General features: G+C 43.6%; 1 protein-coding gene across 23 annotated transcripts in view; it reads left to right on the top strand.

Annotated features, from left to right (window-relative positions):
* Positions 1 to 27868, top strand: part of MAGI1 (membrane associated guanylate kinase, WW and PDZ domain containing 1) — a 362679-nt gene that overhangs the window by 298900 nt on the left and 35911 nt on the right. For 17 of the 23 annotated variants that reach the window (XM_072875929.1, XM_072875931.1, XM_072875932.1 and 14 more), the window contains 5 exons: positions 1209 to 1297; positions 2363 to 2455; positions 6219 to 6401; positions 7533 to 8153; positions 24561 to 24592. In XM_072875929.1, coding sequence (XP_072732030.1) covers positions 1209 to 1297; positions 2363 to 2455; positions 6219 to 6401; positions 7533 to 8153; positions 24561 to 24592 — 1018 coding nt within the window. The remainder of the gene's footprint in view (positions 1 to 1208; positions 1298 to 2362; positions 2456 to 6218; positions 6402 to 7532; positions 8154 to 24560; positions 24593 to 27868) is intronic. The other 6 variants (XM_072875937.1, XM_072875938.1, XM_072875940.1 and 3 more) reach the window with 2 other exon arrangements.

Here is a 27868-nt window from a genome sequence, read left to right on the forward strand (position 1 = left end):
TTTAAAAGTAATTATTTTTTCTTAACTTTCTGAAGATGTCTTGAAATGGGAAATCTTTTACAGAACTCATTAACTTGTTTTTATTTAATTAGTTAAATATTTTTCCAGTGATTTAATATTGAACTTTAGCAGAAAAAATTCTGAACATAACTAGCTAGAGTGCTTCTATCGTAATTACTTGAAAAAGTGGTTGTTTGTTCATTTGGGGGGGGGGGGTGATAAAGACACATGGGACAAGAAACAATAAAATAGCAATTTCTTAATGGTAAACTTTGCTTTGGATACAAAGATGGGCTTTAAGCTAATGTAATTTTCTAAGGTCTACCTGCTCCTCTGCTATAGCAAAATCACTATTGAAAAATTGCTCTTGGACCGTTGGTGAGCAGCTCATCTCAGCTGCAGCCCTCAGCTGCAGAGAGTCCCCAGACCTGCCCTCACCTCCCTGGCATCTGTGGCTGGTGTTCGTCATTTGGTTTCATAAAATGGTTAATCCTCTGTGGAGTGCATTGCTTGTCTGCTATGTTTGGGGCTGGCCTGCTTTTTTTTCCTTTTCCAGAGATTGGTAAGAAGTATTGGCTCTAAACATCTCGTACAGGTCAAAAGCTGCCTAATGGCCCTCCAAGGAGGACACCTGAAGTTTCACCAAATGCTGGTTTCCACTGAGAGTATCCACTGGTGGCTGATTCTGAATATATTTTGATCCATTTGGAGCCCAGCTTTTCAGCTCATAGCCTGCATCCCCACAGATATTTTAAAGACACCCTGTTAATAGTGTTCATTGATCAGATAGCTGACAGATTTTACCAGTTGTTGGGTTTTGTTTTGGGTTGGTTTTTTTTCAACTTCAGTGAGCCAGAGAATGACTGTACCTCTGGGAATCTGATTAAAGCAGGGATGATATAGGCCTGTCTTTTAAAATGCAGTCAGAGCACCGTTTCTGCTTTAATGTCATTTTTCACAGATAGATCACTACTTTAATGTATTTGAAGGAATAAGCCATTCCTACTCAAGACATCATATCAATACTGGAATCTGCTTGTTTTCCTAAATATGCTTTTTGGCACGACTAGGTGAGTCTTGCTCCACAGGCACTGCTGTTGGGTTTGTTTGGTATTTTACTCCTTTCCTCAGAGGATTTTCATGCCTGGCTGTCATTCCCGCTTGTCGCATAAAGGGTTTCCTAATTTATTGCTCTCTTCCATCTTCAGCCACATCAACCGGAAGACACAGTATGAAAACCCAGTTCTTGAAGCAAAGAGGAAGAAACAGCTTGAGCAACAGCAACAGCCACCAGAAGGTTGGCACCACCGAGGGCATGATGGTTGGGGTTTTCTGAGGGAACGTGCCTTCCCTCGCCTTGGCAGCACCATGCCAATCTGTTTGTCCTTCCGTCTGTGGCCTTAAGTGTTTAAAGGCACAATGACATGCATTGCATATGCCCTTCACGTAAGATGCAGCAAAGGAGAAAATCTAAACCGTATAACCACTTAAACGTAGTAGCTTTCACCCCTGTTAAAGGGAAGAGATTTTTCTTTTAATGTCCTTTATTTCTGGAAAGTTTCTAGGCTTCCCAGAAACAATTAAGACACACGTTTTCCTCTTTAATCTGCTCCATCAAGTTACTCACTGTAGCTGGTGTTGTTCCACTCTGCATTGGGACTCATAGGCTATTGAAGGGGATGAGGGGTGAGCATTTACATGTGCACTAGAGAAACCCTTCTGCATGAGAGGCTTCTTAACCCAAGACCTTTGGATGTTGTCAAGCTCTAACGTCTGAAGTAATTTCATTATTATAAAACACTTTTTTTTTCTTTTTCTTTTTTCCCCCCTTTTTTTCTTTTTTTCTTTCCTTCTTTCTTTCTTTCTTTTTTTTTTTCTTTAAATGCAGCCCAACTGCATTGAGGGGCCTGTGGCATTTGGATTTGTTTTGGTACCTCTCTAGCTTTCACACCAAGTTATTTCACAACAGTTATTATCGAAGGGGAAAATAATTTAGGTTTCAACATTCCTCCTGCAGCCCCATTGCCCACAACATCAGCTCTTCTACTTAGATGCCATGAGTGCCACGGTGAATAGATTTCATATAAATGTCGAGACTTAGATGCAAATCAAGTCCCAAGTTTGAGTGTGAGGTAGGGTGTCCCAGCAGATGGATCAGTTGACCTGGACATAGAGGGTCCTCCAGAATTGGTTTTTGAACATCCCATTCATTTTATTCCCTCTCTCCGTGACTCTGTTTCCTCTCTTGCCATGCTTTTCATGTCTCCTCTGCTTGAGCCCCACACTCCCAGTGTGTGTGTACGTGCAGGAGCTCACAGTGCTGTTGTGAAACAAGTAACATTTCCCTCTCTGCCCTCTCTAGAATGGACAGAGGAGTGTCCATCTCTCCCACCACCCGCTGCTCCAAACCATGTTTCAAACAACCAGGAGGCAGTTCGGGAAGCACCAGTGCAAGGTAACAACCTTGTTAAACCAGTTGTAAAAGTACAAGGCTATTTTCCTGAGAATGAAATTCCCTCAGCCACCAGCAAAGGGAGTATCTCCACGACTAGTGTCACACACCAGGGCACATGCCTGCATATCTGAATTCCTATAGATTTTGAGACTAGTTCTTTCAAGACCACACTTGTTGCCAAATGCAAGACGCAAATGAGATCGCCTGCATCAAAAAAGGATTGTGGCCATTCTCTGTGTAGCGTTCCAAGTCCTTTAAAAAGGCGAGGTGAAAACATGAGTTACAACATCGTTGGGATTTAACAGCAACTGCGGTGGATGCAATGCAAGTAGGAGGAGACCCTTTTCTACAGAGCTGTATGGACATGCAAGGATTAGGCTTTTACACCTTCTAAACTCTACTGAGTTTAGAATGTGGCTCTTATTATAAGATCTAGCGCAGAGATTTCTTTCTGTTTTCGTAGGTCAACATTCCCTCCCAAAAAGCAGAACAAAATCTCACCATGTTGCACTGTGATTAAGACACAGAAATGCATTAACATGGTTATGTTTTAGTCTGAGAGCCAAAGCCAATGTCACCCCATGTCTGCATTTGTGGGCAGGTAGAGTTTCAAGTTAAAGTAGTTTAAGAGCCCTGGAAACTGGTCAGTGTGTTTGGGAGCTGTGATGTGCATCGGTTCTCGGCACTGTTTGGCAGGACCTTGGTTTTGGAGAGCTTGGGTGTCTTGGTTGCATTTGTGACATCTGAGCAGCCAGGTTCTGGTATTGCCATGGATGAGTCTGGCTTGCAACTTCATGGATTTTCCTTTTTCTGTGCTTTGAATCCAAATGAAGATGGGGGGGGGGGGGGGGGGATAGGAGCTGGGGGGAACACCAGAAGAGGGAGATCCTCTGCCGTTTGGAGAGCTTTGCAGAGCTACCAGGTCTCTGTGCTGAATCTGACTTTCTGTAGTAACAGAGGGCAAAGACACACAAGCACCTTGGCCTCATGTTAGGGGCAAATTACATCATGTTTCTGAAGAATCTGAGTTGAAGTTCCTCTGGGAAGCTCTTCATGAGGAGGGAATGATAATAGGTCCAAATACTGCAGACCTACTTTGAAGTTGTACATGTGTACAAGTACTTTGGGCTATTACAGGCTTATTTATTAGTGTCAATGGTCTGTGTATAGCCAACTGCTCACAGAGCAGTTGTTCGTCTTAAATAACTAACCAGACAGGACATAAGTCCTTCCTGAATTTGCAGTGTGAGCTGAAACATTGCCAGATCAGGTTGCCAGCAAGGGCAGAGAGTTCCACTTGCACCTGTTGCAGTACAAGTGCTCTCTGGTTACAAGTTGTTGTAAGTAGGCTTCAGCTTTGGCTACATCTAAATTGCATAGCAAGCGAATGGCCTGCAGGACCCAGAGGCTGGGGAAGGTGAGAGAGGGGGAATCTGCCTGGAGCAAGTCATGCTGACAGAGCTGGGAGCAGCTGGGAGGAGGCTGGCCCCGGGAGCTGGGAAATACTCCCGTGCTCTGCGGGTCAGCTGTGCTCTCCGAAGGTGAGCCTGGCAAGGGTGCTACTGTCCCGGGCTGCCTTTCCTGCCGTGAAGAGCCAGGGAGTGCTCTCTGCTGCAGGTGGCAGCAGATCAGTCCTTCCAAAACAGACGTGCAAATTTAACAGTATCCAAAGGCCCCCAGCACATTCCTGCGGGGTATTAGAGTACATTAGAGTAATCCAGACTTGCAGCAAGGAAAAACACAGGAGGTCTGGGGATGGTACCCTGACCACCAGACATCTGGGGTTAGGCATCTCATCAGAGTGCCCCAAAACAGCTCGTCTTCCTCGGAGAGACATCTGTGAATGCCACCTCTGCCTTGTACACTGTCAGGCTGAAGCGAGGGCTGCCCGAGTGTCCATGCATGGCAATGCAAAGGACCTGTCACGCAGGGGATGACATTAGAAGCCTCACTCGGTTCTTCACCCACTCCCGACTGCCAGCCAGAAAATTTTGCAGTAATGTTACAGGAGAGCATTAGCCTGTCTCAGCAGTACTCTGAGTGACATGTCCTGGTACCGGCTGATGACTCCTTCTCTCTTTCATTCCTTCCTCTTCCTTTCTCAGTGCTGCTCCCTCTTCTCCCGCTCCCCATTACAGCAGCTATTTCCAGCTTCCCTGTCCCCCTGCCCTGTGCCCAGGGGTTTCCATCTCTCCCACTGATGGCACTGCTGAGGGGGATGTGGGCACAAAGACCCCTCTTTGTGCCCCAGGGGCACAAAGGCCCCTGGCACCGCTCTCCCAGGTGGGGTTCTGTAAATACAGTCATTTAAAATGTGATCCCCTCCCAAATGCTGTGGGTGGGACATAGCCTGTGGTGCTGCTATCCTTTTACTACGGGGCAGGTTCACCCTCTATTTGTAAGCAGATGCCAGCAGGCTGTGCTTGTTCTGCTTGTCTTTTGAACCAGAAATCAGCACAGGACCAAGCCCCGCTGCACGCTGCCTCTCAGCCATGTTTGTTACCTGAATCGTTGGGTTGTACTTTGATAGCTGGGGCTTTTTTGCAGCTTGGGGTCTGAACAGAGCATCTGCCCACAATGTACACGACTACTGTGTTCCTCTGCTACCCTTCAAAGGCAGAAGACTGCAAGTTCTCACACTGCCCCCTCATGAATAATCTTCAAATATACTTTTTTTTCCCCAGTCAAAGGCTTACAAGTCTCAAATCCCCTCACTCTCCCTCAAGGTCTCCTTTCTGAACAGAGGCCCATGGCAATGCTGCTGAAGTTTTTGAAAGTATGCCAGCTCTCCTGGCTGCGATACACACTGCTGATCCTGGAGCTGTCACCAGAGGGCTTAGTGGCACAGTCTTTTCCCCTCTAAGCATTAAAAACAATTAAAAGTGCAAAGGTGTTTAGTGTTGGCACTGTGAAGTACAGCAACTGTGATTCCTTTTCCGAGCCTGTGCAACATGCTTTGCAAGGATGCGCTTTTGTCTTTGGAGAACCTTGTTCCCTCTTAACCGTGCTCCCAGAGAGCATTAACAGCCCTCCAGCACAGCCGCTGCGGTCCTGGGCCGCTCTTTGATCCGTACCTCACAATGGCAGTGTTTCATCCACAACAGGCAAGGAGCAGAAAGGAAAGAGAAAAGACTTCAAACAGTGTCTGAAGAACAACATCAGCACCCTCCCCTTTTTCACCGGAGGAGGTCACAGGGTGGTAGCGATGATGGGGCAGGGCAGGGGTTGTGCTAAAGGGTTATGCAGTGTCTTGCCACAGCTCAGAAGTTGCTTTTTGCTCGGTGGGTTGGGAGAAAGCCAAGTGGTAAAATACTTAATGATATTCCTTTCTGCAGAAATTCTTGCTGCAGACTCCTTCTGTAGCAGGCATTTGTGCTGCCCCTGTCCCATCCTTCCTGGGTTGGATATAACCAAATCAGGACAGAGATAAGACACATCTCTAAGCCAGCGTTGCCAGCCTTAATATGTTCCGTTCCTTAAAGCAGCATGTTTTCCCCTTTGTAGCCTTGGGGCTTTGGTGTGCACAACCACAGCTAACAAAGCACCAGTACTAGGGGTTTTGCTCACTCTTTTTACTGCATGACTGGATCCAGGGAGACGGGTGGAGTGCGATGAGGTGAGAGGATGCTGGAGTGAAGTTCAGTCCCGTCCCAGCACACCGCTGTGTTTGTCCATGTACTTGTTAGAGCGGGGAGGGGCAGAGAAAAAACAGATCAAACACTCTTGCCTGCCTGTTTATAGATTTTCCAAACTTCCTACACAGGAAAACCTTTTTTTACACGAAACCCTTCTGAGTTGAAAGGGAAGTTCATCCACACCAAGCTAAGGAAAAGCAGCAGGGGTTTTGGCTTCACCGTCGTCGGAGGGGATGAGCCGGATGAATTTCTCCAAATCAAAAGTTTGGTGCTTGACGGCCCTGCAGCACTGGATGGCAAAATGGAAACAGGTACTGATGCTTTAAATCAATATCATCACCACCACTTTGGTTTATGTTTTTACAGCTGGTTTTATATGCAATTCATAAAGAACTTCAGTCTTCATCCCTTTTTTGGGGAAAGGCATTCAGCTTTCCAATCGGCAAGCAGGGAAGTGAGATACATTGAGGGATATGTTCAAAATCTTATAGCAAGGGACTTCACATGTTGGAAATTCACTTCAGGTGTCAAAATATTCAGCTGGGGCTCTGCCAGCTCCTGCTCTCCCCACGCCAACCTGTGGAGAGGAGCCAGCGATCGTAGGGTCCCGCATCAGGCTGTGGGTTACTGCACCCCGCTGTGGCAATGGCGGTGGTATTTTTGAAGGGCCTCAGGTATTTTGTGGGGCTGTGTGGTTTTGTATCTGCCATGCCGCTCACCCCCTCTCCGAAGCTACTCCCAGGGAATGGGCAGAAGAGTGGGCTAGTTTGCATTTCCCTGTGTGGAGGCACCAAGTGCCAATTTCTTTTGCCAGAGATCAGGCCCAGCATGATGAAATCCTGTTAGGATTCACCTGAGGTCACAATTCCTCACTTGCAGGTGGAGCATCACAACATTAAACATCCCTGTGTTGCAGCCCCATTGTTAAAAAATGAATCATAACTTAATCGATACCTAGATTTTAGGCCGAAGTATGTCTGAGACATGACATGTGGCACCGCATTCGAGCAGCTGGTATTTGAGAGCCTTCTGTTATAGCTCTCGTGCTCTCATTTTTGTTTCTATCATATGTCAGTGTAGCACAGTGCGTAACAGTGAGAGCCGGGCTTCAGAATAACTGTTAAATGGGCCATATACCATCATTTGAATTTATTAATTTTTTGCGTGAGCCAATTCCATTTTCACTTTCAAAAACATTTATGTACATAAAGGCTTTATGCAGTGAATCCATTGTGTACAGGTAGTTCTTGCTTGCCCAAATGTCACTGCTCCTTTTCCTTGCAAAGGTGCTTAAATGCTACTATTTACCTCTGAGTGGTACCTGTGGATGCTGTGGATCAGCTCACAGGTCTAGTCCTCACCTTCCTGGGGTGCACAAAATGTTTGTGTTTGGTATTTTTGTCACGTTTGGCACAAAATGTTTGTGTCTGTGTCCTCTGCAGGGGACGTCATAGTCAGCGTGAATGATACCTGTGTGCTGGGGCACACTCACGCTCAAGTTGTGAAAATCTTCCAGTCCATCCCCATCGGTGCCAGCGTGGACCTTGAACTGTGCCGAGGCTATCCCCTGCCCTTTGATCCCGATGATCCCAACACGAGCCTGGTTACATCCGTGGCAATTTTGGACAAAGAGCCGATCATTGTGAATGGGCAGGAAAATTACGACTCCCCGGCGAGCCACAGTAGTAAAACAGGGAAAGTAAATGGCACAAAGGAAGCAAGACCCAGCAGCCCAGCTGAGGTCTCTTCCAACGGACCCCATGGTTACCCCAATGACACGGTCTCTTTGGCGTCTTCAATAGCAACACAACCTGAACTCATAACTGTGCATATAGTGAAAGGGCCTATGGGCTTTGGGTTTACTATAGCAGACAGTCCTGGTGGGGGCGGCCAAAGAGTGAAACAAATTGTGGACAGCCCACGGTGCCGCGGCCTGAAGGAAGGTGATCTTATAGTCGAAGTCAACAAGAAGAATGTGCAGAGCCTCACTCACAACCAGGTGGTGGATATGCTGATTGAATGTCCTAAGGGAAGCGAAGTCACGTTGCTGGTGCAGCGAGGAGGTAAGTCTTCAAAACGGCTTTAAAATATTTCTTCTTGAAATTTAAAAAAAAATACATATCATGAAAGGCCTGCTCTCCTAAGCTTCTATGTAGAAATGGTGTATGTCCTGAGGTGTAGGAACTGTCCCAAGTTAGCAGTTGCCAGCTCACATAGTTGGTTAAAATTATTTATTGTTTGATGCTGCATTGTGGGGAATGTGCATGTAGTTTCCATGCGCACATGCACTACACACGTCTTCTGGTAATGCACAAAAGGGTGGTATGGTTACACCTTTACTTACATAACAAACCCTGATCTCACGCTTGTAAAACTTAATTATTTTAAATAGAACATGGACATTTCTTGAGCTGTTTTGGGAGATGGAAGAGGCTGCTAATACATTCTGTATTTTGCAGTGTTCAAAACTAGATATGCAATGACTTTTCACTGTGGAAGGGTTACACCTGGGATACAGTCGGGAGTGTAGGAGACAATTTAAACTTCTCCAAGTTGTAAGCAGTTGAAATGTTACTTCTGGACATGTTTATTTGCTGTGCAGTTGGGAGCTGAGCTCATTTTTGGTTGCATTGCTGAGAGGCCACCAGCAGGTAGAAAAAACACCCTACAGGCAGTATGTCTGCAGCCCACGTGGGAGCGTGGATGGTAGGTCACCTCTCAATGGGGTCAGTCCATCCACAGGAACTCTTTCCCTGCACATAGTAAGTGTAAATTAATATGTGGCAGCACACCCCACCTCACATAGCACACTTTTAGTCTGTGGATTAAAATTACTGGAAGAGCTAGTGTCAAACTCACAGGGAAAGTCCATGTCAGCTGTTGAGTGCAAAGTCAAGAGCAGAGGGATCAGCTCTCCCTCCCTCCGCTCTGGCATTGGCAGCGGGGATCTGAGGGGGGCAAAGCCCTGGCCCCGCTGTGCTCCCTTTCCCATGCAGTGGTTTTTATGGACAACACGCACGTTGGTGCTCAGCGCCTTGCAGGGACGAGCACGCTGCAGAGACACAGTTAAGCTGACAAGTAGGTGCTGAACGCAGTCCCCAGCCAGCCCTGGGAGGAGTGTTAGATATAAAAGGACTTTTCTGATGCGTTTTCTAAAGTGTTTTGATTGTAGTAAGTTAGCAACAAAAGCCAGTCCGTTTGAGTGTGGGAGAAGCCACTTTCTGAATTTGCAACTCTGCAAATTTGTTGTTTTTAAAGACCTATTTCAAGGAATTGAGGACATTGATTCTGCAATTAATAGCAGCTCTGGAGAAAGCACTGCCTTTCTTATACTCCTTCCTTTCCAAGTGCTTACTGTGTTTTTGTATTTTGATAGTAAATTAAAAAGTAGAGAACAGAATATATTAAGAATCCTCCAATTTTCAAAGTGTGAGTTCCTTAAAGACTTTCAATACTAGAGAGGTTTAAAAAATGCACTGTGTTCTCATGATTAATATATGTATTATGGAGAAAATATGGTCGGAAGAAAAATAGCAGCTATTATTAATCCTCCTGGAGAGCGTGTGTGTATATATATCTGGTAACACCATACATTAATTATTTGAATTGTGGCTGACATTTAATAATCCTCCTTATGCCTTGAAGGCATAATGAAAAGATTTGATGAGGAAATAAAAGCATAGTTTTAATAAGATAGTAAATAGTTCCTGGTGATCTTGCTGAATCTCTCCTTTTTTTATTTAATCGAGATACTAACCACATGTTGGGCATTTGCTATCACCTTCCTAGATAGATACCATATCAATCTCCTTGAACTGCCTCCCTCCCTCCCTCCCTCAAGGTCCTGACATTTCCATCTCAGCATAGAGCACTTGCAGTTCCAAATTGCATGCTCTTGTGGTACAGGACTCAGAAACTGTGGTGGCCCTGGATCCACAGTTAATCATTGAAACATATTTTTTTTCACATCCAGAAGAAGGCTGGACCGAAAGGCACACAAGCTGTGGCACAGAAGCCAAGCAGAATACAGACAGTGATAGCAGCCCCAGCATCAAAAACAGTCGGGTTTGTTTAAAGCTTGTAAGATGGAGCTGGCTAAAATGCACCTGGCACTCAGTGCTGCTGCACTTGGGTCCTTTCTCCCATAACTTTACCTTGTGTTACCCCTGCCAAGTCTTTTTTTCAGAAATACCATCCCCAGACAAGGTGCCGCTATTTATTTTGGTCCGATTACAGAAATGTATTTGGCTCCGGTGTCTGATAAGCTCCTTCAGGGCTCTTGAAGCAGTTCTTCTTTAGCTTCACTGTCAGTTGTCCTTTCCTCCTCCTCCCTCTGGTGTCCAGTGAAGAAAATGCTCAGATGCTGTCAGGCATCCGTGCATTAGCCTAACATTTGCATTCAGTCAGGCTTTGCATGTAGCATCCCTGCAACACTAAGGCTGGTGTTCAGAGCTGTCGAAAGGATTTGTCAGAAGTGATTACTAATCAGGCAGAAAAATATCAGAAGGAGATGTGTAATATACGGCAAAAGCTCTGCCTGCTCCAAGCTACTGGTGCACTCCCAAGCACGAGGTTTAATTGTTAAAATGCAAACCCACAGCTGCTGAGAGCAGCCTGTAAAATATTTACTGTAAAGTGTATTCAGCTGAAGTGCTGGCTTATGGGAGTGGGCGAGTCCTGCCATTGCCTTTGAGTGAGGACAGAAGGGTGATTTCAGGAAGGATGAAGCTGAAATGCCCCCTCTGTGTGCTCGGCCGCTCACGTGTCATCTGAAAATCATTTGCTGGACAAGATTCAGGCAGGGGGATAAATACATTAAGAGAGGGACAATATCAGGTCATTGAGATTTTGCTTTCCAGAGGCCCCATAGAAAACTTGCCTTATCTGTATTCTGGTTTAATTTTTTATTTTCCCCTTCGTCGTCCCCTCTCTAGGCCTTAATTGTATTATTGCTGCTGGTTTTTTTCTATTTCACCTATACATAGCGCTGGGTAAAACTCACTGAGCAGATCTCATGGTTCGGAATTCAACACTTGAGGGGTTCAGGAAGGATGAACTCCAGGTGGAGGCAGGGTGCAGAGGAGCTAATTGGGCTGTACACAGCCCAGATCGGAAAAGCTGCTTTTGCTTAGCAAAATGAATGGACAGAGAGGACAAAACTATTGTCTCTAACTATTAGGTAGGAGAGACAGGAGATGCTTAAACTGAAGAGAGATCTTGGCTGAAGAACAACGGGGTGTTGTTCGGCCATGAGTAATTTAAACTGTAAATAAGAAGAAAGTGCCAACCCATTGGAGCCTGTGAGTCAAACTGGAGGAGGCGTAAAGCCTTTGCTGCCTGAAGGGGAAGTCAGCACCTTTGAAGGGGATATGACATGGTGCCTGCAACAGCAGAGGAGACGCTTGATAACCCAGCAGGACCATTCAAGGGCCGGGTACCTGAAAGTAAACCAGCGCTACTGGTTACAAAATGCAGAATTAAGCATATGGTTTTGTCCCTGCACTGCACAATGTGACTACACATTTCGGTTATTTTAAAGAAGTAATGTTAATAAGGCCACAAAAGGCACACCTTTATTTTGAATATTTGGAGCTGAAAAGGTTCTTTTAACCTTGTACCTACAAAGTACATAAAGTACTTTTCTCAAAAAAAAAAAAAAAAAGGCAAAGAAAGAAGGTAATAATATTTGCCACTTGAAATCCATTTGTCATTGAAGTCTTGTCTACGCTAAGTAATTGACTGAAATAAGCAATTCTCAAACACCTCTCCATTCTGCACAGATTCTATTCATAATAAAAGCAACATTTTGTCAGAATAATTTCCCTGCTTCCCGAGGGACTTTTATTCTGGGAATTATGTCCATGCTGGGGCAGGTGGGGGGCTGTTTCAGAACAAGTTACTCTGCAGCACTACTGTGCTGTATCTTTTGGAGTCACTAAGGTCTAACATTTGTTTCAGTGAGAACATTTGTGTGTCTTATTGATGTATTTTGTGAATTACCTCAGATTAAAGAGGATTTTTTTTTTCCTTTTTTTTCCCTTTTTTTTAAGGTCAGTCTTAAGGTTCAGGTCATCCAAAAATATTGTGATTAGTTTGTGTTCAGTTACAAGAATTAAGCTGAGCAGTTTTCATCCAGGTTTGAATAGACAGTTTCCCTTCAAAGCTTTCACAGTTGGTGCTCACTAGCATCTTTATTCACCGGAAGGTCAAAAATAGCATAAACCTTGAGCCTGATCTACGTAATCCCCTTGAAGATTGTTCCCACTTTGCTCCAGATCAAAGTAAAAGCATGCAGGTGAAATGTCACTCGCATGTCATGTGCAAATCAGTGGAGTTTCTAATAGCTTTCCCTAGTGCCATATGCACATTAAACTGGGGAATGGAAATCCGTCTTCTGAAAAATATATGATACATATGCTAGAGTTTCAAAAATAAATGTATTTTAAGGGAAGAAGAACCAATGCAACATCTACCTGTCTAAATGCCCATCAGTGGGTGCCTGAGTCTTACCGCCATGTAAAAGCAAAGTCCATAGTAAATTCCCTGTTCACGGTTCAATCGAATGGAAGGTGTTAGTGGGGAGCGATGAGGGAGGTGGAAGTGGGGAGAGGTCTGTGCCAACAGTCCCGCTCATTTGGTCCTTGACTCAGTGGTCTTAAGAAGGTCCTTGTGATACATATAACTAAACAAAGATTTGCAGCAATGGAAAAAAATTACAAAGCTCTAAAGCAATAAACCTGTTAAGTCTCCTTAGCTAGATGGACCTTCCCTTGCTGTTCTGGTGATGCTCTTGGCATGTGAGGGTAATTAACCTCCGACACTTCCCATGGAGAGGAGTTAACTCCTCCTTGTGCTGAAAATGCATGCTAGAGTCAACTGCCCTGGACGTGAAGGCTCTTTCTATAGCCTAAAATGGAAGGACATCTTTTTTCTCTCTCTATTTATCTTGTGTCCATGCCATTGAAACATTGCATAGTAATATAAAGATACGTGTCTTTTTCTTTGCGCTGCTTGCTGCAGCTTCAGGCTCCCCGTAGCCAGGGCAGAGAGAATTATAAGATCCTTTAGACACAGTGGGAAAACTTTACAAACAATATATCATAACTTATAATTGTAAGCACATTATAATGGTATAATTGAAATCAGATTGCTCTTTGAGATCTAGAGTGTCAAAATACAACGCTCAGGCATAAATGAGCAGTGACATTGAGCATTACATATCTGAGCTGAGTGAAATCCGTTACCGCTGCAGGTTTCAGAGGATGTCTCCCCACTATGCCATCCTTTCTGCCCCACCACAAACACCTATCAGTTTGAATTTTATAAGCAAAAATATTGGCTTTGTACTTATTTATCGAGATTGTCTCTCCCCATGGAAATTAAATTTTCCCTTCCTGTCCTTACCAGAAGTGTTGGAAATGGGTCATTTAGTGGTAAGAGCCAAACAAACAAGAAAAAAAGCAATATCTCACAGTGTTGGAATTAGAGCTTCCTTTCAGTTGCTATCCCTAATGATGTAAAACCATGGTAATTAGAGCTGCAATCAGCTATTCAGTGCAGACTTGAACTCTTTTGAACAAGCTACTCACTTCTGTTTGCCCTTTAGGCTTGCAGTGAAGAGCGAGTTGAAAGTCATGCCACTTAAGCATCTAGCTGCCAGAAAATTTCAAACTGTCTTAGCAGCTGCTGAACTAGAGAAAAAGTGAGTCCAAACTACATTTAGGACAAAAATCACAACCTGGGAATCATCTGACCGTTACCACAGAGCATGTTTGCCTGTGCCAAAGCTTCTGGAAAGGGAAGAAAAGTTCACCATTTCAAGAAGTGTTTTCAGTTCCTAACACAGAGGGAGCAGAGCATTATACTGAGGTCTTTGTCCCATGGTTGGATCTGTAGGAACCCCCCTGAACCCTATCTCACTGAGCACAGAGCTGCCGGTACCGATCATTGTGCATGCCACCTTTATGGTTGGTTTTCTTACTCTGCTCCCCAGCCCACCACGTTGTGGCAGCTTCTTCCCTCACCCGGAGCAGGAGCATATCTAATTCCTCTCTGCCATGTGGTGTGCTCAACTGACCTCTATGTTTTTTGAAAATCCCATTTCAAGTCACCTCTTTTTTCCTTGCCTTACCTTCTGTCAACCACCACCAGCTACCAAAGCTCCCAGTACCTTCTGCTCAGGTATCTCCCATCAAACCTTTTTGTTTAATCTCTCAGCAATTTGTCACTCAGTAGAGGTTATTTTGAGCTGTACACTGAAAAATAGCTGATATTGTAGCACAAATAATACCACCCAGAAATAACAGGTGGGGGGATATTTTTGATAGCTCATAGGGACCCCTCACTAGGTAGTAAATTACATTTAAAAAATCAGAATCATAGCATGCTTAAAGAAATATATGTCCATGTGTAATACCAAGATTTATTTTTCACGTTCATTACTTTGTATTCCAGGGTTATTACTTTGTAATTCCAGAGTTATGGATTTCCTGATTAAATTGGGAATCTCATTTGGCATTTAAAAATCTGTCTTCAATTGTTTCCTCTTGTTTATTTTTGTTACTATTTCCTTTAAAGAGATTTGCCTGGGAAGAAGGTAATCAGGTTAGTAAAGTTTGTAAGTTGGTCTACAAACTGCATTAGAAATGAAATGAAATGTTTTTAAAATGTTTTGCAATGTTACTTTTCCATTTTCTGAAAATAGACAATCCTAGTAAAAATACATTGCTAAAACTTACGACTTACGTGCAGGGAAGGAGCAGGTCTGGGGGAACCTTTAGTTGGGAGAAGCTGCACCTTTTTTTCCCAAACCACCAAGTCACTCTTTGTTATTCTCTTCTCTCTGTTAAGTGGAATTATATTCTAACAAGGCCAAAAAAAGCTGATGAGACCTTAAAGCAAGTTTAAAGCAAGTTTGATGTCACATCTACTATTCTCTCAGAGCCTTATTCTGATTAGGGACGAGTATATCAAGGAGCAGATACAAAAATCAGTTGAAGTCAGGAAAAGATGAAATAAAGGAAATGTTACATATTTTGATATTTTTAATAAGAAGTTTGAAGTTCATACCCCTTATCAGAATTGCTTATGTGCATGTATTTCAATCCACTGTGCAAGTTAATTTTCCTCTAAACAGCTCCAGAGTGTTAGATACGCCTTTTTGGGGCAACGCCGTGTATTGTTATGCAGCACCATACACTGATCACTGGTAATTGGTTTTGTAAAGCAAGCTAGCAGGAACTTGTTTTCTCCTTGTGATAAAAATAAGCCGAACTTAACATTTAAAATCAGGTCGTTTTATAAATAATGTAATATTTTGGGATTACGCAGTGTTTTTTTGTTTCAAAGTGCTTTACAGGTGTTAATCTTAGTGACATTAGCCGTTTGGTTTTGATGATCTGAATTTGCAAGGTTTGGGATAACTCTGCTTACCAGAAACACGAAGGGGGAAATTTTGGTGCTGCTGAAGTCCACGGCAAGGCTCCCATTAGGCTCCAGGAAGCAGCAGGGTTTCACCAAGGTTTTGGATGCCTACGAATGCCGGCAGCCACAAAGGGTAATTGTCGGTAGCTTGTTCAGACACCAAATAGTTTGATGTGCGTTACTAATGTTCATACAAATAGTGCATTTGTGGGAACTAATTAATTAGCATTACCAGGTCGTGCTGGAGTTTCTCAATGCAAGGCATCCAGCTGAAATAGTAAGCGACAAATTCAAATATCAGCCTCAAACAGCCCAAGCACTTAAAAATCCTATGTTAAGCTCCCAAAATTCCAGATATAAAAATACCACATTGGAGTTCTTTCTCTTTTTTTTATTTCAAGCCTCTAGTATTCATATCCAAGTGCCTTTTCTAAACGCTGGGAGGCTAAGAAACTTCAAACAAAGTACATATGAGCACCTGATTCCAAAAACAACAGCTATATAATATTACAGTTCTGATAATAAAGGAGAATTGGCATTGCTGGTATGTGGACATTTTAATTGCCTGCAGAATTTCCAGCTCTTGCTGGTGTGATACATGCAAAGTGCTGACACTAATCTGTTAGTCATTTGAGGCACAAGTGTTTTCCCCTCAGCTACCCTTCATTAACTCCATTTGCACAGATTCTCTTCTAGAAATGAGTAAGCAAATGAAGAGATGCCTGTGAAATCTGCTTTTTGGGTCAGCATTAGTTTTACATCAGTTGCCCTGCATTTTTGTGGCAGCGTAGCCTATCTATACTATAGGTTGTGTCCCCCAGATACATGTGTCATCTGAGCTCCAGAGTCACTTGGAAGGGTAAAATAGGATAGAACAGTTGCTGATTCATTGCTTGGCATTTTGTTACACATTTTGCATTAATTTCAAGAGCTGAGATAATTTCCTAAAGTTTTGAGATATTTCACAAAGTGTGCTTTAAGGCCAGGAGGAAACTTGTACTTTAATTATTAAGGAGGTGAACAATTAACATATTTGGAATAACGAAATAATGTCAGTTTTGCGTAATCTTGCATGCTGACAGCACAAGAGAGGTGGTGTGCACGTTGTGCACATGGCTGCCTTTCTGTGGTAGGGAATCTAGATCTGCTTTAAAATCAGTAAGAAAACCAAAGCATTTGCTGAATGCTGGAAGAAAAAAATGTCTGAAATCTTCCCATCAGGATGTTTTATTGCATGAACCACCTTATCTTGCAGAAAGCAGTAGGCTCTTAGATGAGAACAAAACAGGAGGTTGCTTAGCAAATGAAAGATGAGAGCTCTGAAATTCTTCCAAAAGGCTTTTTTTCTCCCCAGCTTGAGGTTTTGAAAGTTGGCTTTTTTTTTCTCCTTATGTTTTGATTTGGCTTTGGTATTAAATGCTGAAGTGGTATAAGTGGAGCAACTCAAACCCACACAGTGTTGTTTTATATCAGATGTGATGTGATGTAACACAAGGTGGCACAGCAGAACCTAATACTATGCATTAGATAAAGCAGATTTAGCTAGAGATGTGCCTCCCACATCTTCATTGGGATTTGCACAGCAGGAAATGGAGCAGACTTGGAGCTGTTGCAGCACGGAGGGTTTTATTCCACCCAGTTTTTCCTCTTACCCTTGCATACCGCCTGTGTGGCATTTTGGCGTGCATGTACTTGTAAATAAGGAGTTTTTATCAGCCACGTTGCAGGTGGGTGCGGTGACTGCTGCCCTGGTTTGGCATTGCAATAACCAGTCATAACAAAATTAATGAGGTATCAGAAATCCAAGAAAGGTCTTTGTTTATCACTGTAATTAAATACATTTGGAGAGTCATTAAAAGCAATAGCAGGTGGGCAACACTGAGGAAGAAGGATGGCTTTGTAATGGACTAGTCAATGGTTTTGTTCTGAGACAGATTGTTTTTAAATATCTATCCTCATGTCTCTAAGTCCCTCTATTCTGAATATTTTTTTTTCCCCAGTTCTGCATTGGGATTTTATGTTTATTTATTTTCATGTTTATTTTTTCGTGGTCAGATGGACTTATTTTTGTGATGGTGATAGTAATTAGGACTGTACCAGCTTTAAGAGCCTGTTAAAGCTGTGTCTTTTGTGCCAGAAGACCTGCAATGTACCATGAGTTGGACTCGAGAAGGTGTCAGGGCTTGTAGACCAGACAGATTTGGCAGAGGAGGCTGAGCTTCAGGGAGCTGACACAGCTGGCTGAGGATGCTGGGGCAGAACAGGGCCCTGTGGCTGGGGCACGTGAGGGTAATGTTGGTAGGGATGTGGCAGGTGAATATTGGTCCCCAGAAGTTTTGACTCCATCCTTATCCTTAAGGGCTAGTTTCTGAGATGTACAGTTACCTACTTGGAAGTATATTGAGTTACCGATTTATTTTAATAGAAAACTGTATTTTAAACCTAATAAAGTTATGTTTTGTGAAAACATTGGCAAAACCATTGTCCTCTAGTAAAGATTTTCTGTCCTAGCATGCCATGTGTGCAGGTGCACTCCCCAGGTCTGAATCTGGCTAAGCATTCTGTAACTATTAGCTTATTATTAAGGGATGTTATTTGTTAATAGCAACATCAAATTAATACCAAGAGGGCCCTATTTGTAGACGTCCCCTTTGTGCAGGCTGCTCTCCAAATATGAAATACGAGAATCTGCCATAAACCACACAGGTTTCAGCATGTGGATTTACGCCTTGTAACAGGGCTGTGATAAGTCTGAAGACAAACACCCTCACAGCCCGATAAATACAGACGTGACAATAGCAAAATATGGTTTCTCCTCTACCAATGTCCTCTGTGCTGAGCTTGGAGTGGCACATGAGATTGGCCTTGAGGTGCTGCTGCCCTTCGGTACCCACAAGGCCATGCCATGGGACATCCAGCTGAGGAGAGGGGGTTTGGGACTGGACATCTTCAAAATTGCAGCATGCCCCAAAAATTGTGAGATGTGCTCTAGAAATAAAGCTTGCAAGTCATGAATTTTGTGGACTTGAGGAAGAGGGTAGGTACCTTCATGCATATCCACACATGTATGCTTATGTATATGAAAAAAATATATATAATACATGTGTACACACACACATATCTATGTAAAATAACATGGGGGTTTCTAATTACTTTCCAGTTTTGGTGTTTACCTTCTCAAATTCATGAGGTTTCAGAAATTTAATGTCTATGTACGTATTTGTTTAAATATTAACAGAGATTTTCATCTAAGCATATGACTCCAACAGCTCGAGCTTTAGGAAAAACTCTTCATTTAATGAGCTTCAAAATAAAAATATTAGAACTGCTGACATGCTTTCAACCATAAGTTACATGGGTAATTGTCACACTAATTCTCATTCTCTTTATTATCTTACTGTCTTGGCATTACCATATGTATCTTACTACATAGTTAAATTTATATTTTTGTAGTAATTAAATAGATTTTATTAGCCTATATCTTCTTTATCGCTTCTAAAATCAATTCTGGTTTGAGATGCTGAAAATATGACTGCGACTTCAATTACGACGAATTCTTTAGCATCCTGACCAAGAATGAGTAATTGAGGCTAATACAATTTAACATCTTTAGAGCACCTAGAACTGAAACTCTTGTTAATGGCAATAATATGCTATGCCTCATTATGTTTTTTTGCCAGTGCCAGTGGGTTAATAATGCCCGAAATGGTCTCTTGACAACATTGCTTTCTTAACATTAGCATTGAACATTAGCATTAGTAACGTGGCATTTTTCACTGTATTTGGTAGTTACCAAACTTGATTTATGGCAGGGCTGTATTCCTGCAGTGTAAATTATTCTCTCGCTTAAAGCTTGTATTGCATAGCTAATTTTTTTTGTTAGTGCAGTGACACTCTTGTTATGCAAATCACGATGATGAGCAGAAAAGGTGGGACAAGGTAAGGGTTTTCTTCTTGATGGTGCTTCTTGTGGCTGTGTGCAGCCTTGCCTCTCTTCCTGCAAATTACTCTGGTATGTTTTCTTGTTCTTTCTCCAGTCTGGAAAAGATCAAGTTCCATCTATTTTTTAGACAGTATTTGTCCTTTATTAGAAATTCTTTGGCAATGGATTATCCAGAATCAAGGGGATTGCTTTGTCACCGCCAACTTCCCCTCCCCTGTCCCCCGGCGGCACTAATGGCCATTAGCGTTAATTATTTAGAGTTCCTTGTTTTTCACACAGAAAGCAGCAATCAATGCGCAGTGCCAGGTATATGGTTGTGTACCCCCCGACTCCAGTACTTTACCCTTCATCTTCCGAAGTGTCTGTTTTCTTTGATACAGCCTTAAGTTTTTATTCAGCAGGGTGTAAGCAGCACTATTTAGAAAGCTTGTTATTTTTATTTTTTTCAGGCAGAATCATTTTCTCTGTAAATGTTAACCTTTTGACACAGTCTGAAATGTTTCTTTTCTTGTGTTTTTATTAATCTCTTGCTAATTTTCAGCTGTTGTGCATTCTGGCCTGCAGACCATGTAGTGGCAAAACTAAATGGGTAACCTTTTCACCTAGGCTCACCTATGGCTTTTTTTGCTGTTGGATATGGATGGTCCACAGGGTGTCCTGATTGGAAGTGTTAAGCAATCATGAGAAGTAAAGCTCTAGACACAGTTGTTCTTTCCTTTCATGTGCAAAAACACCCCCAAACTGAAAAATGTTAAGCAGTAGCCACAGACATTGTAAGCAATAAGTAAGATGATAGGTCTGGCTTCTAGACTGCCTCTTAGCAATTTCAAGTGCCTTTGTCCTGTGGGTGGATTGTGCAAACTTGTACTGAATTGTTCCAACTTCAGTTGAAATCCTATTGAAATACATGCACAGGTTTTTTTGGTTTGTTTGTTTGTTTGTTTGTTTTTTTGTGGTGGAGAGAGAAGTGTTCGTGCCAACCGGCCTTCACGTAACCGAGCTGTTCAGATGGGTTGACTGGATGACTCCTGTGGTGCCTAGAGATAGGTTTTCCTTAAGATTCAACTTTTTGATCATTTTGATCCACTGTGTCTAAAACACAGGGCTGTAGAACAGGGCATGATGTGTCTGGTGTCCATCTAGGTAATTTTTGAGCATTTGTGGCCTTCTGAGCTCACACCAGAGTCGGGTCCAGGCTATGGTATGGATTTGTAGTCACACATTGCATTCTGTATATGCTCAGCAAAACAGAATTTGCCATGGGTCGTGGTCTTCCCATGTTACTTTGGTCGCATAAAGACAAAAAATTTGAGAAAATGTTCCTGTAAAAATTGAGGACTGCTACATGTTACAAACAGCAACACCTGGGGTCACGGTGTTGTCCCATGGGTTATTCCATGAACTCATCATAGGTAGGGTTAGGGAACTTACAGCTTCCCAGCTCCAAAAGTTTTACCACACAAGACTGCAAAATTAACACATGCCAAATAATATGAAATAACCTGGGTTGTGGCCTTACTTCATGGACTGCATCACTCACAACATAATACAGTGTCACGCAACAGAAATACTGCTCCTGATGGGTAATAGCGTTAAGAGTGCTGAAGTCATGGTACAAAACTTGCTTAATGATTTGCATTTTTTCCCCTATGTTACAAAACGTAGTTGAGCAGATGGATGCAGCCAGCTGTACATAGAGCTTTAGGGAGTACTGGGGAGAAAAGAGAGAGGTTTTTGTTAAGATAAATGTAATAATCTCTGTGATAATTAGTTTAATTTAGATCCCTGCATCTGACTCATTTTTGACTAACCTTGTATGAAGCCTTTCTTGCCTTGCTGACGAGTCTGTGAATTTAGTTTGATTACAATCCCTTTTTTTGTGCTTGCGGATTGCTCGCTGATCGCTGATATTTTTCATTAAACAGTTGCTTTATTACATTGTTATTTAGAGGGGAGTAATGTGTGCTTTCTAATTAATTTAATTCCAGGCACATTTAGTAAGTAGCTACAATGAGCCCGTTCAAGGGGTTTTAGGTCATATTGACATTGTTTACCAGATGTGCTCGTTTGTTTTAAAACACTGTTAACTCTCTGATGACAACAGCCCCGTTCGGTTGCATGACTCTTCCACCGTCCCTAATCTGCACCTCCAAAACCCTGCAAAATTAGAAGATGCATTTCAAGTACTAGTGAGAGATGTCCAAAGGCATTAAATCAGAGAGGAATTATATTGCAAACAGTGTCGATATAAACTGTTACTATTCCATTATCGGATTTGAGGGTAGAGCAGCAGAGAAGCCTTTTGGCTTCACTTAGCCAGGGAAGTGAATGCCGTTACTCCTGCCACTAAAAAACTGAACAATGCCAAAGAGATGCAAACTGGGTGTTAAATCCATGCTTGGCCCATTTACCCCGAAAAACTTGCAGTGAGGCTTCAGGAGAGAACAGGGCAGCTGGGAGGATGAGCATACCAAGCAAGGCATGGCATGAGCCATGGCCTGAGCAGTGATGGGACTTGGTGATGTAATCAAAAGGTGAATGTTGTAATTCATAGTCATCACCATCCCGAACTCGTAGGTGTGGGCAGTTGTTTTTGCCAGAAGCTTTTTGATAAAGCTCAGCGTTTTCTTGCTAGCGATGCTCCCAGGATTTGGGGGTTATTCAAGCGCTTTGTGTTGATTGCTGTTAAATACTGTATCCATTCCATCATCTGAGCATGAAAACTACATATCATACCTATCACTTGCTCATTTGGCCTGCTGCGTCAAGAACTGGAGTTTTAAAATGAGACCGTAATTAGATGAATAAATAACATTTTTACAGGAAAATGTACAGGCAGGTTATTCCCCTGACTATAAGCTTGTCCCATGAAAAACTACTAACATTTGTTAACGTGTTCTGCAGTCACTTCTTTTCATAAAAAGTCAATTACTGCTTGTTCTGCAGCAAAGTCTGGCACAGAGCAGTGACACTGTAAGATTCATCAGCCTCTGAAGGACCCGCCAAACAATGGCCTTGATATGTTTTCCATTATTTTTCAACCATTTTCCATCTTTTTTGGATTGGAACAGCCAAAATTAATGACAGAAATGAAAGAAATTGAAAAGATTTGAAAGAAATGTTTGTTCAGTAGTTCATTCTTAGTAAATTTTAACATTTAATGCTTGTCATGCAATAAATTGAGTTCTGGTACAATTTGAACCAACAGCCCAGCTGCATCTCAGCTTTATTTTTTGCAGGGAACATTTAAATTGCTGTAACACCTTTTCTGGCTCATGTTGGGCTGTTAAGGGTGCGTGCGTGCATGGGGATGTGTTCTACCTATTGATTTAATAGGAAAGAGCATCTCTTGGAAAGGGAGAGTAAACGTGTGTGCACGCATGTGGAAGGGGAGAGAGAGAGAGGGAGAACCTCTATCTGTGTGTTTATCTCTGTGATAAATGATGCCTGTTAAAATGTGACTTGCCATGAACGTTATTAGGGCTTTCCTCTTTAAGTGTATTATACAAACACAGTCACCATCAGCAGAAATGAAGCTGCGGTCTTAATTGTTTAGTTCAAACAGTTTTGATGTTTCATTGTCCCTCGATCAATCAGTGCCTGGAGAGGTATCAGCTATTGGCTGGGAATGCATCAGAGTGACGTGCAGAGCACAGATACTCCTCAAAAGCTGAAAATATTTCGTTTAAAATACTCGTTACAGTTTGCATCCCAGTCTGTGAGCAGGCAGCAAAGTGAGCTCCGTTTATCATTTTTAATTGTGGATCTTCCCTATGCAGAACTAACATTTCCCAAATTACCTTAAAATGAGCTTCTTCCTAGACAGATTTGTAATCCACTTGCATCACTTATTTTATTCTCTGTGTAAAAGTTAGACGAGGGCATGGGTTTTAGCACAAACAAAATGCATAAAGTAGAAAACGTAATGCGGCATAAATGCCACATAAATCACATCCTAAAGACAAAAGCAGATTTCAAACATCTGAATTACGGAGCACTTAATGTGGAGTGTAATCTTCTGTTTTGGTTTATGTTTGTTTTCTGGAGTGCCTCACAGAGCAAAATGTGGGGAGTTCCCTCTCCTCCAACAGTGGAGGAAAAGGAAGGTGGTTTGCAAAATGCCCAGGAAAGAGCTTTTCCTGCGTTGTAGGTAAATCCCCCAGCCAAGTGTCTCCTTTGCTGCTGGGAATTGAGCTATATGCAGAAGTAGTCGATAGAAATCCCACTTGAGTTCTCTTGCTCATCACCGAGCGAGTAAGAGGCTGCTCCAAAATGCAACATTGTCCTTGAAAAAACCTTCTCTGGTGCCCTCCCAGTTGTTTCTTCCTTTGCATCGACTGCAACCTGTGTAAGCCCCCCTTCTCCAAGCTCCCCAGCATCCCCCCCAAGGGTCAGGACATTTGCAGTGCTGTTTTCAAGCCTCAGCTCTCTGAAATTGTAACTAACAGATAAAATCTCTGGCTTCAAAGATTTACACTTAGGATGGACAGGAAGGAAAATGCGTGTTTTCTCAGTAACATTCATATTTTGGGGGATAAAAGCTTATTCCTCCTCCTGCTTTTGTTTTCCTTTGCCCAGCCCGTGCCTCCCAGCTCAACCCAATGCACATTTTCCTTTCAAAAATCAATTTCTAGAGAAATACTTTTTAAAAAATCAACCTGTTTCCCCTGCGCCGCAGCGATTGGTCCGATAAAATCGCCAAGCCGATCGCGTCAAAAGGAAATAGCCTCAGCTTAATTGTGAGCTAAGTCTCCCGTAATCCAGGGGAGCATTTGAGATTCTGCCCAAGCGCTGGGTTTCGGCGGCCGCTGAGGGCTGTGGGTTTCTCTCCCAGCCTCCCGGCTGCTGCAGCACAAGTCAGCATAGCTAATGCAGATAGAGCTCTCCCCCCGCTCCCTCTTCCCCGCTCCCGTCTCTTCTCGCTCGCTCTCCCTCTCCCTGTGCTTTGATTCGATATGAACAGACTGGTAACTCCGATGTGAGAGCGAAAGCTGACATAACTCTGCAGATGGCTACGTTCGGATGATACACCTAGGGATTTTTCTTTAAGGGAAGGTAACGTTTAGATGCTAATGTTTATTTTTCCCTTGTTGCCATTTTTCAGGACTGCCGGTCCCAAAGAAGAGCCCAAAGTCGGTAAGCACTTTTCAGCTACTATTTTTGTCTGTTTGTCTGCTTTGAAGGAGAAAGGCATGAGTTCCGTTTGTTTCCTTTGTGGGTCTCGTTTGTTTTAAGTTGTCTTTCTGTTGCAACCATGATTACCTTGCACGGCTCCTGCTGCATGGGGAGATGAAAGAGGAATGCAGTACAGAAGAGGGACTTGTTTGCAAATAAAGCCTCAGGTTTACGGATCCTCTTCCCTGACAGATGCGGTTCTCTGTCGTTTAACTTACCAAAAAAAAAAAGCTATTGTTTCCTTTTGGAAAGATGGGAGGCTCCACCTTCTTGCCAGATAGCAATTCCTGTCGGGTGCTCGTAGGCACCAACCTTTTCCATTAACTCCCTGAGTTTTCTTGAGTACCCTTGGCTGAATTATTAACAGAATGGGAAAGCATGCACCTTGTTGAGAGAGACAAAGCATGAATGGAGCATGGTTACGGTTCCCGGGGAATACAGTTAGCTGTCCGAGTGCTTGCTCTGGAGGCATTTTCATACTGAGCAGGATTGTGCTGCAGGTGTGAGATTCCTTTTTTTTAAAAAGAAAGCCCAAAGGAACAGTATTTTCTTGTCCCTCCTGATCCTATTTCCATGTAAAGCTGTTACCTGGATGACATGTTAGCTAATAGCATGGAAGCCGTGATCTAAAGTATCATTAAAGCTCCATGCATGATATCGTGGAAGAAATTAATGTGCAATTTGTATGCAACAAAAAGAAATGTTTTATTTTTAAAGGCACTGGTATACTTAAAGCCTGAAAGTTTCCAGTTACCTGTTGAGAGGGAGGGGAAAAAAGAGAATTCTCTCCCAGTAGCTTTGGGGAAGCAGAGCAAGTGAGGTCTTTGCCGTGTTGTAAGACAGTGCGAAACTTCACCGATAGTCCCTGATGGGTGCCAAAAACTGCAGCTGGGCGCAGCCCACCTCGCTGCAAACCTGGGCAAGAGGTTTATGAAGGGGCTGAGCAGAAGGCTCCTGCTTTTAATATGAGTTCTCTGTTCATCCAAAAAGAAAGCCCTGAAATAATTAATGTGATTCTGATGGCTTAGGGCAGCGCTGATTAAAGTCACGTGAGCCCAGGCCTCTACCATTGTCAGCTCGCATTAATGTTGAGAGGCAGAAGTGCGGGGTGTGCTCCCTCGCAGATCACAGGCATGTCAGACCCTGCGCGCTCACTTCTGTCATACGCTGAGATTATTTCAGCCTTCGGTAAAACAGAAGCAAGTGTGTAAAATTCGTACGCATCTGGCACGTTTCTTCTCTCTGCCTGCACTTTTTTCCGCAGTCAGAGCCGGAGTGGCTGCACTCAATCCCGACTCCGACTTCTGTCATTAAACCAGCCCCGATCGATGAGTCTCGGTCTGTTCAAAGTGTGGAGGCTCCCATGTGGAGGCTCCCGCTTTGCCACATGCATATTTGGCATCACTTAAAGGGGGATCCTGCCCTTCACCTCATGCCAAATGTGGTGTCAGACACCTCTCTGGTCAGCAGTGATGCACCGTGAAAATCTGGGCAGCATCTAAATCCATGTTGCGATAATCCTGCCTCGGTGAACAAAGAGACTGCTTGCAACCAGGTGTAGCCCTGCAACAGCAGATACCTCCCGACTGTTTGCTTTGAGGAGCCGGTCAGCCCTGGGATAGCAGTCCCATTCCCTCGCGTGCTTCTCCTGAACTCCTCTCGCTTGCTTTAGGGTCCCTCCAGTAATTTTTACTACGGCCCTAGGCGGTGCTGTTGCCTCTGAAGCGCAGGATTCACAAAAAGCAGAGCCTCCTATTCCCTCTGCCTGCACACCGGATCTTTTGCATCGGCAATTAGCAGCGATGTTTTACACTGCCGCATTGTGCGGCAGCTTTAATGACCGACTGCTGCTCGGAGAGGCAGAGCAGAGCACGTCGGAGCCGGCACAGCCGCTCCTTCATTCCCCGGCATCGGTGATGTGCAGGGGTTGAGCATGGAAACCTGGAGCAAAGCGCCTTTGGGCACCCGTATGCAGAGGAGGAAACTGTCCTCAGGGCTGTCTGGGATGGATTTACACCAACACCAGAGCTCTTGTGGCCGAGGCGATGGTCAGAAGCGTAAAAGCAGCGGTATTGCTTAACACCTTCTTTCCTCGATTTAGTTGCAGGGCTGGTGCTCGGTGAAGATTCCCACTTGCTCTTGTCCTGGCAGGGGAGAGCCAGGCCTGCCGCACCGGCATGCTCCCCGGCTGGGATGCCATCTCTCTTGCCCTGCCCAGCATCTCCCAGGGATGGATTGCTGCACTTGCAGCCGTTGGGTGAATGCGGGCACTGCCAGCTGAGCGGTGTGCCCGCGGGCTGTCCCCAGCGCCGCACGGCTGGCTGCGGGGCTTGGGTTGAACGTGCTGCCCGTTTCCCCCGCTCCCTTTGCCTGGCGCAGAGGGAATGTTTTCCAGCATTCCTTGATTAATAAATTCGCTGCGGTTAGAGGACAATCTACATCCAAGACGGGAGCAGTTGGCCCAGACTTAACTTGTGCTCGTTCTTTGTTTCTTCTGCTGCATCAGGGAAAACACGAGCTCAGGTCTCCGTCCTCTTCTGCTTTGCTCAGCGCAGTGGCAAGCCCTCTCTTGTTACCTCGTATCCTTTCCCAGAGCCCAGACACATTCCCGAATTACTGCCAACAGCTGTCTCTTTCTCAACCAAGCCCTATTTTTAGCTATCAGCCCCAATCCCATATTCCCGAACGGCCGACTTCAGGCTGTTGGATACCTCCCGGCTGGGAGGAGGTGTTTTAGCCCCTTGGAGAGGTTTGTTAGTGCTGGGGCTGTGACACCATCTGGGAATATATTTCTGCCTTGAGCTCAGTCTTCCTGGGCTGTATTTTTCAGCCTGTGTATATCTTCTGATGAGCTTTGCTCTTTTTCTCAGTTTTTAAGGAGAGTTTTTCAACCTTGGTGGAAGAGCCAAATTAGTAAAAAAAAAGTTTGCGGCCGTACATGGGACTGGCACTTCCAAGTCTTTTCTTTCCCCTTTCCCCCCACCAAGGATATGCTTACAGCAGCTCTCGGTGTTACTTGTTTGTTTCCAGTTTCCAATTGATTCTCCTTTAGATGAAAATGGGTAATATTTTTGTATTGACCATCTGGGGATATACATTTTCAGTGTGCAAGTTCTCTAGTATAGCAATTTCCCCTGCAGTTATCCTGGTATAACAGGGATGAAAACAAACTTTTTTTTTCTTTCTTTTTTTTTCCCCCCATGTTGCTTGCATCAAAATACTCCACAAGGGGGCAAA

The sequence above is a fragment of the Ciconia boyciana genome, chromosome 11 (assembly GCF_034638445.1).
Source record: "Ciconia boyciana chromosome 11, ASM3463844v1, whole genome shotgun sequence".
NCBI lineage: Eukaryota > Metazoa > Chordata > Aves > Ciconiiformes > Ciconiidae > Ciconia > Ciconia boyciana.